We start from the raw sequence: 16,105 nt of genomic DNA on the forward strand, positions 1-16,105 counted from the left end.
AGTGGTGCATTTCTTAGATGGTTTGAGGACAGGTGCAGAGGGTCGTATTATCAGTCCGAGTGCAATCCAACAAAACACCGGCTCACGCTCGGACCAATGTTAGTCTATAGGACCGTGAACCTGTCCAATTTTTTCCTCTGACAGAGTCTGTCCGGGGAATAAATCTCAGCATTCACGATTTGCATCTGATAATCGGATTGCAGTCAGCCATGCAAGTCACTGAGTGCATGATATAAATCGGACTGCACTCTGATGACAGCGGACCGACACAATGGAGGAGATGGAGAAATTTTGTTCTCCATCTTCTCATCTGAGAGAATCGGAGCACACTATGCTGAGACTCTGATCAGAATGTTATTTGCATAATTGGCCCGATTCTCTCTGATGAGAGGATCCACAGCCGTCTGCACAAGCCCTGACATTGCACCATTAGTGCTGCCAGTGTCGAGCTGTTTAGGGACCGCATTCCCCCAACTGGTAGCACACGCTTGTTGTTTATTTCGAAATTTCCAGGGGACGTAACAGGAACAGCATAATACAGAGTTCTAAGAACTAAACTGCACACGTTTGACCAGATGACATGTCCTCTTTAATAGGTGCAATGTTATTAGGTCCCCTCTAGCATGTTTATTATCTCAATATACTGCATCAATACGCCACATGCCCCAGCCAGCATGTCAGAGACCGTGTCTTAGATTTTTATACACAGGAACATATCCATGGGAGTGCTTGTATGGCACATTGTATACGGTCTAAGGGCAGTTTCACACGTCAGTGGCTCCGGTACGTGTAGTGACAGTTTTCTCACGTACCGGAGACACTGACACACGTAGACACATTCTCATGAATGTGTCTATGCAGACGTCAGCATGTTTTCACGGACCGTGTGTCCATGTGCAAAACACGCTGACATGTCCGTTTTTGTGCAACAGCACGAATCACACGGACCCATACAAGTCAATGGGTCCGTGTAAACACGTACCGCACACGGATGCTGTCCATGTGCGTTTTTAAAAGTCAAAGGGTTAACATTAAAAATAACTTTTCAAAAATACGGACACGGACAGCATACGGACAGCACACGGATGACCTCCATATGCACACGGATACACGGACAGCTCCGGTACCGGTTTTTCCGGTACTGGAATTATCTGGACGTGTGAAACTGCCCTAACATTGGGTTTTGTACCTTCTTAGCTACCATACTTTCTAATATCCAGGTTCCGGGATCCAGTATGTGACTTGTCGCACCAGATGTTGGGGCGTCCGTACTTAGCCTACTTTACAATACAAGTCTTTTTCACCAGCAGCTTCCAATCTCCTGGGCGATACAACATGGCGAGTGTCACTAGGCTCAATAGGGTCCGCTTTGAGCAAAACTAAAATGTCAGTATCTTGTTTTCATATTTTCCATTTCAACAAATACAAAACAAAAAAATTTTTTTTTAAAAAATAAACCCGCATAGAAAATTGAATTGGTTTTTAAGCTTCAAGCAAAGACACTGGACTTATATCCTCATTCTCTGGTGCCTCACAGATATTTGCAGGTCGTTCACTCTTGATCCAATTCTGAAGAGAAGAAAAAAAAAAAAAAAAAAAAGAGGCTTCCAACATCTTTTTGGGAGTAGTGTTTCATTATTGTTCAACATACTATATTTATTATAAAGGATTAAAAAATAATGCTTAGGTTTTGACTTACAAATACTGAAGAAACATTGACCGAACATAAGGATGTGAAAATAAGAAGGACTCAAGTGCATAACTATTCACGCCCCCTTACATCGTTTTTAGCATAGGTAACTTTTGTAGCACATGTCACTTTTAAGTTACCTGCCTCAACCTCTAGGATCTGTTCACACATCTTGCAGAAATCTTTTCCATGCATGTGAAAGTGGTTGTTTCTGTAATGTGTGCATGGATTAATGCAGGCCTCATTCAGAAAAATAGGATAGTCACAGAAATGTCTAAATTAAATCTGCTGTGTGAGAACACATTTTAAAACCATGAAAATATTAGGTCTAACATTCTGCACTGATTCATTTGTTAATGAAACTTTGAAGCAATTGAGGCTTTGGGGTTTTCTGATAAAGGGCAACACATCTTCTCCATAATCAATTGTGACTCTATAAACGGTATATGCCTGCACATAGTAGCAGGAATGTATATAAAAAGATTTTTTTTTTGTCCACTCCGTGATGGAAATTACTGGTGTCAAATATGCAAATTTTCTTAGTATTTAATAAAGTGTTTCATTCAGTGTTGTAACATCTATTTTCCTGCTGCTAAGTGCAGAAATATACAGTTTATAAAGTCATAGTTTGTGAAAAAAAATGTAGCTGTCTAAACTATTATATATTTACCTAAAATGGTCCGTCATCCACTTCCGTCCGGACGTCTTAGAATCCCACAATCCACCGCGCCGCACTGGAAGTACGCCCACAGCCATATTGGAATACCCAAGTGATGGGTATTCCAATATGGCACCCGCTGGTGGTACCAGGCCCTTCCGCAGTACCACCAGCGGGACACTGCCAGGACACCCACGCCAGCCCCCCCCCGCCGCCAGGACCCGCCGCTGCCTGCCCACCCACCTCCATGCAGTCACAGCCATCAGGAAAGACCGCAGCTTGCGGCCTGTGCTGGAGATGGGGTGCAGGAGCGCATTTCCAGCACATGCCGCAAACCACCATCTTTCCTGCCGGCTGTGACTGCACGGAGGTGGGTGGGCAGGCAGCGGCGGGACACACACCCCACACACACACATTGCCCTCCCGATGCGATAGCATCGGGTTCACCTCTAGTAGATAATAATCTAACAGTCTAATATTACATGGAAAACTACTTATGAAAACGGATTACTACAATCAACTCTTACCTGTAGATCATTTTGAAACATCTTTCCAGGGTGAGGAATTGGAGGAAAAATCATAACCTTCAATCTAGAGAAATTGCGGATAATAAATACACACACAGAAAAAAGTCAACATAAAATTCTGCAAACAAATTTTCAAATAAAAAAATATCAAACCACAAAGTCGGGGACAATAGGACAACATTTGCAAAGAATTTGTAGTTTTTTCCTGTGTTTGCACCAGGTTTCCAATGGCTGTGAGTGGTGACAATGCCTGCAGTGTGCGGCGGGATGCTAAGCAGTATCTAGTGCTACATTCCTTACACAAAGCTCCCAAGAAATGTTCTTTATCTGCACAGTGCTATACATTATCCATATAGTAGTATATTGTGGTGCACCTGGAGCAAAACATTCTAAGGGTGTGTGCAGACGCTGCGGAATCCGCTGCGGATTAATCCGCATGGATTTTGCAAAAACCGCAGATAATCCGCAGGTCAAAAGACCTGCGGTTTTGCCTGCGGTTTGGGCCTGCGGATTCACCATCTCCACAATGGTGGAGATAGGAACCCGCTGCGGATTCCGCAGAAAGAATTGACATGTCAATTCTTTCTGCGGTTTCAAAACCGCAGCAAATCCGCGCAGATTTTTCCGCAACGTCAGCACAGCGTTTTTTTTGTACCATTCATTTGAATGGTACTGTACACCGCAGCTAAAACTGCTGCAGGTCCGCAGCGGCCAAAACCGCTGCGGAAACGCAGCGGAATCCGCAGCGTGTGCACATACCCTAAGACTGGATACAACAGTCAAAAATAAAAATGAATTTTTTTACCTTTTTAGGTAGGCAAGCAGAATGACTGCCATGATGACAACAGCAGCTGGAATTAGGATGAGTAGCAATAAAGAGGTGTTTGGTTCTGCAAAATAGTAAAAAGTAGCCAGGTCAGCAGTTTCAATTTATTAACTAAAAATGGTCTTTGAGTTAATTTTGGAGAAAACCTTCCACCAGGCCTTCCTTCTTATCTACATATATACAGGGTGGGCCATTTGTATGGATACACCTAAATAAAATGGGAATGGTTGGCGATATCAACTTCCTGTTTGTGGCACATTAGTATATGGGAGGGAAAAAACTTTTCAAGATGGGTGGTGACCATGGCGGCCATTTTGAAGTCCGACAATTTGGATCCAACTTTATTTTTTTCAATGGGAAGAGGGTCATGTGACACAATCTTATTGAGACTTATTGAGAATTTCACAAGAAAAACAATGTTGTGCTTGGTTTTAACGTAACTTTATTCTTTCATGAGTTATTTACAAGTTTATGACCACTTATAAAATGTGTTCAAAGTGCTGCCCATTGTGTTGGATTGTCAATGTAACCCTCTTCCCTCACTCTTGACACACTGATATGTGTGTGTGTAGAATGTGAATTTAAGTGTGTGTGTGTGTGTGTGTGTGTGTGTGTGTGTGTGTGTGTGTATATATAACTTACTTTGAACTTTCCATTCTGAACTCCAGTCGCTCCACATTGATCTTTCAGCTTTAGTCTCTGATAACCTAACCCGTACTTTGACTGACCATGTGTCTTCACTATTATGGAGATTCACACACTTACTGATGTCTTCTGTTACCTGAAAACACACATTTGATAAACATAATAGAAATTATTTGGAATTTCTAAAAAACAAAAACACAAAAATAATTGCAGGGACAACAAATTTATATCTATATGCAGGGCCACTATCAAGGCATTACTGGCATATGGGGCTTGGTGAGCTGAAAGGTGCCTCTTTTTGCTTTGCTTTAGCTCACTGGGCACCAGGGCCAGCATCCTGCCAGTTCAGTAACTGAACGTGTGTCCTCTGACGCATGTTCAGTTAAATCTATTGGTGTATGGGAAGGCTTTCCACATGGCAATAGTAAACAGCTCATGTTCACATGCATGTCACCGGCATATGATGTCGTGTCCACGCCTCAAAATAGCTGAGGGAAAGAACGCTGCTTGACGGCTGCCAGTTAAGGAGAAATGTGTGTGTTTTTTTTGTTTATTGAAAGCTGCATTATGGGGGCAGGATAGGAGAACACATGGGGCAGGTTGGAGACATATGTTTCAGGATGGAAACAAATGGGGGCGGGATGGGAGAACATATGGGGCCTGGAATAAGACAAGATAATAAATTATTATTATTAATAGAATATGGATGCCTGATGCTATTGCATCAGGAGGGCGGTAATGTCATGATGGGGCAGGTTTTGCAGCATTGAGAATACCCCCCCCCATGTGCTCACCCACTTATCCACTCTCTCTTTCCCCATGTGCTGACTTCTACCATCTGTGCTCTGTTCTTTGACCTGTCTACCCCATGTACTATCCCTCGTCTGCTGTCTCTCTCCTTTCTATGCTGTATTCTCCCCTCATGTGCTTTCCCGGTTGAGCTGTCTCCCCCCTGTGCTTTCTCTCTCTTCCCCATCTGCTGTCATCTCTTCTTTGACCCGTGTACCCTATGTGCTCTTCCCTTTGTCTGCTCTATCTCGCTCTCCACCACTGCACTGATGTTTTTGTCCTAGCGATGCTGTTGCTCTTCAAGAGTCTCATTTGCCTGTGTCATGGTTAGGACATGGTTAATGTCCTGTTCTCACAGGGTTAACTTTTGCCGGCCTCTCTTTGGATCTGGGAGGGGTATTTATACTCACTCCAGACTAGGATTCCCTGTCAGCTATACTGTTATTCTGGCTGTCTGTCTGACCCCCCCTGGTGTGCGTGTATTCTGCATTGCTTGTTTGATTCCCGTGTATGACCCGGTCTGTCCCCTCACGCTGTTCTGTCACACGTTTTGGTACTATTGTCTTCTCCGGTTCTGACCTCCTGGCTTGGCTATTGTTACTCCGTTACAGTTTGTCCCTATTGTACCGTCCATTGCCCGTTCTGGTTTTCTGATCTATTGCTACGTCCTGACTATTCACTCTGTCTAACCCTTTGGTACTGTCCTGCTATCTCGTGCATTGACCCCGGCTTGATCTGGTTTCCGCCCCTGTCTATGCCCCTTGGTATCTTGTCCTGTAGTTACTTTTCTAGGAGTTTTCCTGCAGCTCCTAGCTCTGTGGAGCTTAGGCCACACCTCCAGCAGTCACATGCTTCAGGTCCTGATAGTCTGAAGCACGCATCGTAAACCGCTGCTGCCACGCTCCACAGGTATCTTTGAGCACTGTTTTTGCACTCAGGACACGCGCACTGGCTCAGTGAGCCAGTGCAGTGCGGTGTTCCTGACATTATAGCTGACCATTTCAGTTTGTTTTTTTTTCCTCTGAAGGAAAAAAAAAAAAAGTGTGTTATCCTCATGGATCCCATACAAGCTTTGACTGATCAGGTCAAGCACCTGACCCAAATGTTCCACAAACTTAATGTGGAACAGCGCACGATGGCCCATATCCAGCAACAGTTGGTGGATACTGTGCAGGGGGCTGTCGCTGCAGGGGCTCCCAGTGCTGGGGATAGAGATGTGTCATTGGCATCCCCCTAATCTCTGATCAAATTGCCAGACCCTTTCTCAGGAGATAAAAGGGAGTTCAGGTCGTTCAGAGAAGGATGCAAGCTTTTTTTTTCTCTGAGGCCCCGCTCCTCCGGGGATGGGTTCCAGAGGGTGGGGGTCGTCATTTCTCTACTTCTGGGGGCTCCACAGGCATGGGCGTTTTCTCTCTGTTCCTCTGCTCCTGAATGTATGTCTGTGAATTTGTTCTTTGAGGCTCTGGGGCACATTTATGATGAGCCTGATAGAGTGCGTCTGGCAGAGGATATGGTGATGGGTGTGACACAGGTGAGGCACTCTGCTGAATGGTTCTGCTCAGAGTTTAGACGTTGGACCGCCGAAGTATCCTGGAATGACGCCGCCCTGAGGGGGTTGTTCCGCAGGGGCCTGTCTGACCGTCTGCAGGACGCTCTGGCATTACATCCTCCTCCTGATACCCTGGAGGACGCCATGATGCAGGCGGCCCGTATGGACCGGAGACTCCATGCTAGAGGAATGATGCAACAAGAGTCTCCCTTGTACCCCAAATTGTGTGACACTGCACCTGTGTCTGAGCCCATGGAGGTTGGGTCAGTCTCTGTTAAGGAGAAAGAGAGAAGGCACCATGGAGACAACCTACTATGCTTTTACTGTTGAGCCTCTGGACATTGGAAAAGGTATTGCCCCTCGTGCCCTTCTTCAAAGAAACCATCAGAGAAACGACTGTGTCTGGGCAACAATCGAGGAGGTTGTCCAGACTCCCAGGTACATTTTTTCTCATGTACAAAGATGGTGCTAAAGGTTGAATTGGAACTTGCTGGCGGTCCTGTTATGACCACCGCCTTTGACTGTGGTTCCTCCATTAATCTGATTGATGCCCAAGTTGTGACTCTTAATAACATAGGGACAGTCAGGTTAAAAGACCCTGTTAAAATTGTGGCTGTGGATTCATCCCCTCTTACCCGGGTTGGAATTTGTTTTATGTCTGAAGTTTTTTCTATGAAAATGGGTTCCACTCATGTGGAAAAGTTAAGTTGTTTCATTCTGAATAATCTGCCTGCAGGACTGGTATTGGGGATGCCCTGGTTGCAACGCCACAATCCTCTCATTGATTGGGTGAAGGGGAAGATCACCCGATGGGGATGTAATGATAATGGTCTGTGTTGTAACCCGATTCCTCTTGTCAATCCGATAAGATCTGTATCTGTGTCGTCTGTCGGTCTGGAGGGTATTCCGGAGTACCTGAGAGACTTTAAAGATGTGTTTTCCGAAAGCAAGGCTGAGGCGCTAACACCACATAGATCATTTGATTGTGCTATCGATTTAGTACCTGGAGCCAAATTACCCAAGGCTTGTTTGTTTAATTTGTCCGGGCCTGAGCGCCAAGCTATGAAAGAGTACATCAAAGAGAGCCTTCGCAAGGGGCATATTTGGCCCTCGGTCTCACCCATGGCAGCGGGGTTTTTCTTTGTAAAGAAAAAAGATGGTGGGTTGCGACTGTGCCTCGACTTTCGGGAACTGAACAAAATTACTGTTAAGAACACGTACCCTCTCCCGTTGATTCCTGATCTATGCAACCAACTCACGGGGGCCAAATGGTTTTCTAAGCTCGATCTATGAGGGGCTTATAACCTTATAAGGATCCGGGAGGGAGACGAATGGAAAACAGCGTTCCTGACAACTGAGGGGCTGTTTGAAAACCTGGTTATGCCCTTCGGCCTCACTAACGCTCCGGCTGATTTTCGGAACTTCATTAATGTTGTTTTTTCTGACTTGATTGGGTGTTATGTAGTCATCTACTTGGATGACATCTTGATATACTCTGAGGACAGTCAGTCACACTTACACCATTTACGTACGGCTCTTATGAGACTCCGGGAGAACCATTTGTATGCTAAGCTGGAGAAGTGCTCATTTTTTTTATGCAACACCTGTCTTTTTTGGGTGTAATTGTATCCGGGGACAGATTCCACATGGATCCAGGGAAGGTTCAGGCCATTACCGATTGGGTGCAGCCTCATGACCTGAAGGGGTTGCAGCGATTTCTGAGCTTCGCTAATTATTATAGGAAGTTCATTAAAGGGTTCTCGTAGGTGGTGAAACCCTTGACGGACCTCACTCTTAAAGGGGCAGATGTAAAAAATTGGTCCATGGCCGCAAAAAATTCCTTCCTGGCATTAAAGAAGTGTTTTACCACAGCCCCTGTATTGGTACAACCTGACTCGTCAAGACCTTTTATCGTCGAGGTCGACGCTTCGGAGGTGGGGGCAGTATTGTCACAGGGCCGCTCTACCCTGACTAACCTCAAACCCTATTCTTTTTTTCTCAAAGAAGTTCTCTTCGGCCGAGAGAAACTATGATGTCGGTAACAGGGAATTGTTAGCGGTTAAATTGGCTTTCGAAAAATGGAGGCATTTTTTGGAGGGGGCCCCTCATCCCATTACGGTCATCACTGATCATAAAAACCTGGCCTATATCGAGTCTGCTAAGAGATTGACCCCCAGACAGGCTCGGTGGGCACGTTTTTTCTCGATTTCATTTTACCATCACGTTCCGACCAGGGTCTAAAAAATGTAAAGGCGGATGCCTTATCCCGAAGTTTTGATTCTGTGTCCCCTCCAGAACCTCCTTCCTTCATTCTTCAACCGGGAGTGGTTGTAGCCGAAATCTCCTCAGAGTTACAGAGAGATTCTGGAAGCACAAGCTCCCAGGAATAAACCCCCAGGTAAATTGTTTGTACCCGAACAATTCCATCTCACACTGCTTCAAGAATTTCATGATTCTGTGTTAAGTGCACACCCTGGTATTGCAGCTACCCGGGGGGCACTAGCCAGGGGTTTTTGGTGGCCCTCTATGGGTACTGATATAAAAAGGTTTCTAAATACTTGTGGGGTGTGCCCGCGCTCTTAAAGCTCTCAGGTCCGGCCGGGGAATTGGTGCCTTTGCCAATTCCGGATAAAACACGAACACACCTGTCCATGGACTTTATCACTAATCTTCCATCTTCCAAGGGCAACTCAGTGGTATGGGTAGTGGTTGATAGATTTTCTAAGCAAGCCCACTTTGTGCCATTACCTGTGTTACCATCTGCTGAAACCTTGGCCCGCTTGTTTATACAGCACATTGTTCGATTGCATGGAGTGCCCGTGAACGTGGTGTCGGACAGGGGTGTGCAATTTGTGGCCAGGTTTTGGAGAGCGTTTTGTATGAAGTTGGTGGTTACGTTGTCATTCTTCTCTGCCTATCACCCGGAATCCAATGGACAGACTGAACGCACCAACCAGTCGTTGGAGTAGATTCTGAGATGCCTGGCCTCCTCCAGACAGGAAGACTGGTGTGAGGTATTGCCCATGGCAGAATTTGCTTTCAACTGTCGTATTAATCAGTCTACCGGAAAGTCTCCCTTTCAGGTCAATTATGGGTTTGTTCCGCAGTTTGGGGAATTTTCCCGTATGGATTCGGATTGCCCTGGTGCCGAGGGGATGGTACAACATTTAAAAACCCTCTGGAGGGAGGTGCAGGGGAACATCTCCAAAGCCCAGAAGAAGTACAAACGTTTTGCGGACAGGAGGAGGGGGGGTGGTTCCTACGTTGACAGTGGGGGAAAAAGTCTGGTTGTCCACCCGTAACATCAAACTTAAAATATCCTCTATGAAGTTGGGCCCAAAATTTATTGGCCCATACAAGATTGTAGAGGTGATCAACCCGGTGGCATACAGATTACAGTTGCCCACCTCCTTCAAAATCTCTAACATCTTCCACAGGTCCCTATTAAAACCTGTGGGGACAGTTAGAGAAGATCCCTCATCTGTGGCTCCACCAGTGTTGGTAGAGGGTCAACTGGAGTACGAGGTAGGGCGCATCATTGATTCACGGTGGGTGCGCCGGAGACTTCAGTACCTTATTCATTGGAAGGGATATTCCGTTGAGGATCGGTCATGGGTTCCGGCCATTTCGGTGCACGCTGATCGACTGGTGCGAGCTTTTCATGCAAGATACCCTGAGAAACCTGGGGGTCCAGTGGCCCCCCATTAAGAGGGGGGTACTGTCATGGTTAGGACATGGTTAATTTCCTGTTCTCACAGGGTTAACTTTTGCTGGCCTCTCTTTGGATCTGGGAGGGGTATTTATACTCACTACAGACTAGGATTCCCTGTCAGCTATACTGTTATTCTGGCTGTGTGTCTGACCCCCCCTGGTGTGCGTGTAATCTGCATTGCTTGTAATTTGCATTGCTTGTATGACCCGGTCTGTCCCCTCACGCTGTTCTCTGTCTCATGTTTTGGTACTATTGTCTTCTCCGGGTTCTGACCTCCTGGCTTGGCTATTGTTACTCCGTTACAGTTTGTCCCTATTGTACCGTCCATTGCCCGTTCTGGTTTTCTTATCTATTGCTACGTCCTGACTATTCACTCTGTCTAACCCTTTGGTACTGTCCTGCTATCTCGTGCTTTGACCCGGCTTGATCTGTTTTACTTCTCTGTCTATGCCCCTTGGTATCTTGTCCCGTAGTTACTTTTCTAGGAGTTTCCATGCAGCTGCTAGCTCTGTGGAGCTTAGGTCACGCCCCCAGCAGTCACGTGCTTCAGGTCCTGATAGTCTGAAGCACGCATCGTCACGGCTGCTGCCCCGCTCCACAGGTATCTTTGAGCACTGTTTTTGTACTCAGGACACACGCACTTGGCTCAGTGAGCAAGTGCAGTGCGGTGTTCCTGACATTACAGCAGGAGATCGCAGAGGATACATTTTGTGAGGTAAAATATTGTTTAAAAACAGTCAGTGAAATATTTTACCTCACAAAATGAATCAGAATCAGCTGAATGACTCACTGCGCCTGCACGGAATTGGCGCAGCAAATCAGACCGCCGCCACCTTTGTGCAGACAGATAGCGGCGGGCACATTAAAACTGTGCATGCGCTCCTCCTGCACAAAGATGGCAGCGGTCAGTGAATCATTTGGCTGATCCCGCCTGCGGCGTGTTCGCGACTGTGTTCTGCTGGTGGTACTGTGCAAGAGACTGCATATGGCGTATACAGTGTGTGTGTGTGTGTGTGTGTGTGTGTGTGGTGTTCCGCTGGTGGTACTGTGCAAGAGGCTTGTACCACCAGCAGTTTCCATATTGAGACACCGATCACATAGGTGTCCCAATATGGTGGTCGGTGAACTTTCGCCGCTTGACATTCTGGGATCCGGGCGGAACAGGATGTGAAGACATTACAAGGTAAGTATATATTAAGAGGGCCAAGTTGGGGGACATTATCACTGTAGGGGCTAATTAAGGAATTAAGGTAATATGTGGTCAGGTCATAGTGTGGCGGTATTTGTTCCTTGTATGTGGTATTATTCGGTCACTAAGTGGTAGTATTATGTGGTCTGGTCATGGTGTGACTATATTTGTTCTTGCATGCTGTATTATTGGTCATTTAGAAAAAATGTATGTGGCATATTCCCTTAAAGAAACATAGATAAAAATAGAACTAAAAAAGTATTGGGTATTTTAACAAAAGTTTAATATGTTAGAGTAGGGCCCGGCCAAAAGAGTGTACCTTGTTGTGGTGGTGGCTTAAAAAAAATCTTTTGTCCAAAACAAATTCTGATGACTATGTATGTGACATGGTGTTTGATGGGAACGGTAAGGCTGGAGTCACACTAGCGTATAGCATCCGATGCGAGAGCATCGGAAGCAATATGCTAATGAAACTCAGCTCCCATCAGTGTTCTGTGCTCCGATCCTCTCGCATGAGAGAATAGCAGGACAGCTGCGGAGGAGATGGAAAAATTAATTTCTTCTTCTCCTCTGCTGCTGGCGTTGGCAGGAATCGCACCGGGGAATATCACCCTAGTGCATTGCAATGTTTCACACGCAGCCATAGACTGGGTGCGAACGATCTGAATTCAGCATGCAATCGCAGCATGCAGCGTTTTTTTCCTGTCCAATCGTGACCCAATCAGAGCAGGGGAAAAACAACGCAATTGAGAACAGAAAAATAGGATTAAATTGGTACAAATGCAATCCGAGTTTTAATTGGATTGCATTTATCTGATTTAATCGCAAGTGGGAGCGAGCCCTTAATGTGTGATTGGTGAGGACGTGGTGCAGAAGTGGAGTTGTTTTTCATGAGTGGGCTGTAGGACTGTATAAGGTTCGAGGGGTAGAGGAGGAGCTGGGGTGCAGCCTGGGCAGAGTCTCAAGGGGGCCCAAAAATTTAGCCAGTATAGCGCACTAAAATTCCTGGTGGCAGCCCTGTCTATATGTTGTATTTGACCTGTGTCTACATATAAAGAGGTTTTTAAATATTTTTTTTTTCAATTATTTAATGGGGGCATTCAGAATAAATGATAAAAAAAAACAAAGCAAAACATTTTTAATGATGTGGAAAACTATAAAATAACCCTCAAAAAACAATAAAACAAAATATCAACTACTATAATACTCACTAAATAAATCTCCCACAGCTTTAGTCTTGTATACTTTGCTGCAGTGATTACATACCAGGGGTCAAGTGTCCTACATTCAAGCATCATAGCTGAAACCAATAACTAGCCCTGGTCATATGAATGTACAGCTGTGGCCAAAAGTATTGACACCCCTGCAATTCTGTCAGATAATACTCAGTTTCTTCCTGAAAATGATTGCAAACACAAATTCTTTGGTATTATTATCTTCATTTAATTTGTCTTAAATGAAAAAGCACAAAAAGAATTGTCCTAAAGCCAAATTGGATATAATTCCACACCAAACATAAAAAAGAGGGTGGACAAAAGTATTGACTCTGTTCGAAAAATCATGTGATGCTTCTCTAATTTGTGTAATTAACAGCACCTGTAACTTACCTGTGGCACCTAACAGGTGTTGGCAATAACTAAATCACACTTGCAGCCAGTTGACATGGATTAAAGTTGACTCAACCTCTGTCCTGTGTCCTTGTGTGTACCACATTGAGCATGGAGAAAAGAAAGAAGACCAAAGAACTGTCTGAGGACTTGAGAAACCAAATCGTGAGGAAGCATGAGCAATCTCAAGGCTACAAGTCCATCTCCAAAGACCTGAATGTTCCTGTGTCTACCGTGTGCAGTGTCATCAAGAAGTTTAAAGCCCATGGCACTGTGGCTAACCTCCCTAGATGTGGACGGAAAAGAAAAATTGACAAGAGATTTCAACGCAAGATTATGCGGATTTTGGATAAAGAACCTCGACTAACATCCAAACAAGTTCAAGCTGCCCTGCAGTCCGAGGGTACAACAGTGTCAACCTGTACTATTTGTCGGCGTCTGAATGAAAAAGGACTGTATGGTAGGAGACCCAGGAAGAACCCACTTCTTACCCCGAGACATAAAAAAGCCAGGCTGGAGTTTGCCAAATCTTACCTGAAAAAGCCTAAAACGTTTTGGAAGAATGTTCTCTGGTCAGATGAGACAAAAGTAGAGCTTTTTGGGCAAAGGCATCAACATAGAGTTTACAGGAGAAAAAAAAGAGGCATTCAAAGAAAAGAACACGGTCCCTACAGTCAAACATGGCGGAGGTTCCCTGATGTCTTGGGGTTGCTTTGCTGCCTCTGGCACTGGACTGCTTGACCGTGTGCATGGCATTATGAAGTCAGAAGACTACCAACAAATTTTGCAGCATAATGTAGGGCCCAGTGTGAGAAAGCTGGGTCTCCCTCAGAGGTCATGGGCAGGACAATGACCCAAAACACACTTCAAAAAGCACTAGAAAATGGTTTGAGAGAAAGCACTGGAGACTTCTAAGGTGGCCAGCACTGAGTCCAGACCTGAATCCCATAGAACACCTGTGGAGAGATCTAAAAATGGCAGTTTGGAGAAGGCACCCTTCAAATATCAGGGACCTGGAGCAGTTTGCCAAAGAAGAATGGTCTAAAATTCCAGCAGAGCATTGTAAGAAACTCATTGATGGTTACCGGAAGTGGTTGGTCGCAGTTATTTTGGCAAAGGTTGTGCAACCAAGTATTAGGCTGAGGGTGCCAAAATTTTTGTCTGGCCCATTTTTGGAGTTTTGGGTGAAATGATCAATGTTTTGCTTCATTCTCTTTTGTGTTTCTTCATTTAAGACAAATTAATTGAAGATAATAATACCAAAGAATTTGTGTTTGCAATCATTTTCAGGAAGAAACTGAGTATTATCTGACAGAATTGCAGGGGTGTCAATACTTTTGGCCACAACTGTATGCCATTTGCCAGTTTATTGCTATAGCGAGGTAAATAGAGACAGGTGATGACCACAAGATCATGTGGTGCCAAAATAAGATGCAATTTATCAGGTTTATTTTTTGTGCCAATCACTGTTATTAGAAAAATAAATCTTAGATAAGTTTTAACCCCTTTAATACAGCATAATGCTGGAAAATATGAAAAGTAAGGTATTGATCTTTCATATTTTCATGTTGAACTGGACACAGGAAGTAATAGTGGCTGCAGAGGGGAATTTTTTTTTTTTTTAATTTGGCACCTAGTGATTTAAACATCTTGACTTAAATAATAAACACATCGCCAGAATAAAGTCCTGTAATTGAAAGAATGCCACAGACTCTCTTAATGATTCTAAATTAAACCTTACTCATGCCATCACTCATTCTATTGAAGCCCTCATCTCCTGTTATAAAACAAAAATAAAAAACGACCATATCCCTCACCTGTCCGTTGTTCTGTATCACACCGTAATCCTTGTCTGGGAGATCAAATGTTTCAATCTGAACGGTGCTTAGATGCGTCCGTCCAGTCTGAGAACCACTGAGGAATGAGCTGCTGCAAGTGCAGCATCAGTGACTAGCGGTGACGTCATCAAGGTTACCGCAGGTCACTGAGGGTTAGGGTTACCACCGGTCACTGAGGCTGCGTTCCCAGCCTGGCCCCTGAACTGCGGGGACCTCAGTGAAATCCCTGCTAGCAGTTTGAGAAAAAGCCTCATGGTGCAGCGGTGTGTTCATCGCAGTTCACCGGGAAAAATTTCTTACAGTGAACTGTGGTGAACTCTGAGCTCAATGCAGAACTGTGAGACTTTCTCACTGTGCTAGCGGGGATCTCACTGAGGTCATTACAGTTCGAGAGCCCGGCTGGGAATGCAGACTCAGTGACCGGTGGTAACCTTGATGACGTCAGTGCTAGTCACTGATGCTGCGCTCGCAGCAGCTCATTCTCCCAGTGGTTCTCCGCCTGGATTGCATCTTGGTATTGTCCAGGTTGAAAATGGTTTATCCCCAGACATGGATTACGGCGTGGGACAGAACGATGGACAGGTGAGGGATATGTTTTTTTATTTTTGTTTCATTACACGAGACAATGGCTTCAATGGAATTGGCGCTGATGTGAGTACGGTTTCATTTAGAATAAATACAAAGATGACAAAGTCTACAAATATGAACCCCACGTGCCACCGCTACAAGGAAAGTGTGAAGAGCCGGGCAAAGCGCATCTAAATAGATATACCTTTTCTGGACGGCTGCAAGCTTCTCTTTTTAGGCTGGGGGGGCCAATAACCTTGGCCCCTTACCAGCCCGAGGATACTAGACCCCAGCTGTCTGCTTTAGCAAGGCTGGCTGTCAAAAACGTATTTTTTAAAATTATTTAAATAACTAAAAAAAAAAATAGCGCTGGGACCCCTCTATTCTTGATAATCAACTTTGCTAATGCTAACAGCTAAGGGTTGTAGTCCCCAGCTGTCAGTTTTGCCTGGCTGGCTATCAAAAATACAGCGGGACCCATAGCGTTTTTTTTCTATTTTTATTATTA

The 16,105-nt window shown here is 44.9% G+C and overlaps 1 protein-coding gene across 2 annotated transcripts in view; it reads right to left on the bottom strand.

The window, feature by feature from the left end:
* Window positions 1-566: 566 nt before the first annotated feature.
* Window positions 567-16,105, bottom strand: part of LOC141048096 (interleukin-13 receptor subunit alpha-1-like) — a 212,487-nt gene continuing 196,948 nt past the window's right edge. For both annotated transcript variants that reach the window (XM_073543490.1, XM_073543489.1), the window contains exons 8-11: window positions 4,344-4,482; window positions 3,681-3,765; window positions 2,876-2,939; window positions 567-1,569 (exon numbers count right to left, since the gene is read on the bottom strand). In XM_073543490.1, coding sequence (XP_073399591.1) covers window positions 1,483-1,569; window positions 2,876-2,939; window positions 3,681-3,765; window positions 4,344-4,482 — 375 coding nt within the window. In that variant the 3' untranslated portion in view covers window positions 567-1,482. The remainder of the gene's footprint in view (window positions 1,570-2,875; window positions 2,940-3,680; window positions 3,766-4,343; window positions 4,483-16,105) is intronic.

Source organism: Dendrobates tinctorius, unplaced genomic scaffold (genome assembly GCF_039654945.1).
Source record: "Dendrobates tinctorius isolate UK_male_01 unplaced genomic scaffold, ASM3965494v1 ptg000133l, whole genome shotgun sequence".
NCBI lineage: Eukaryota > Metazoa > Chordata > Amphibia > Anura > Dendrobatidae > Dendrobates > Dendrobates tinctorius.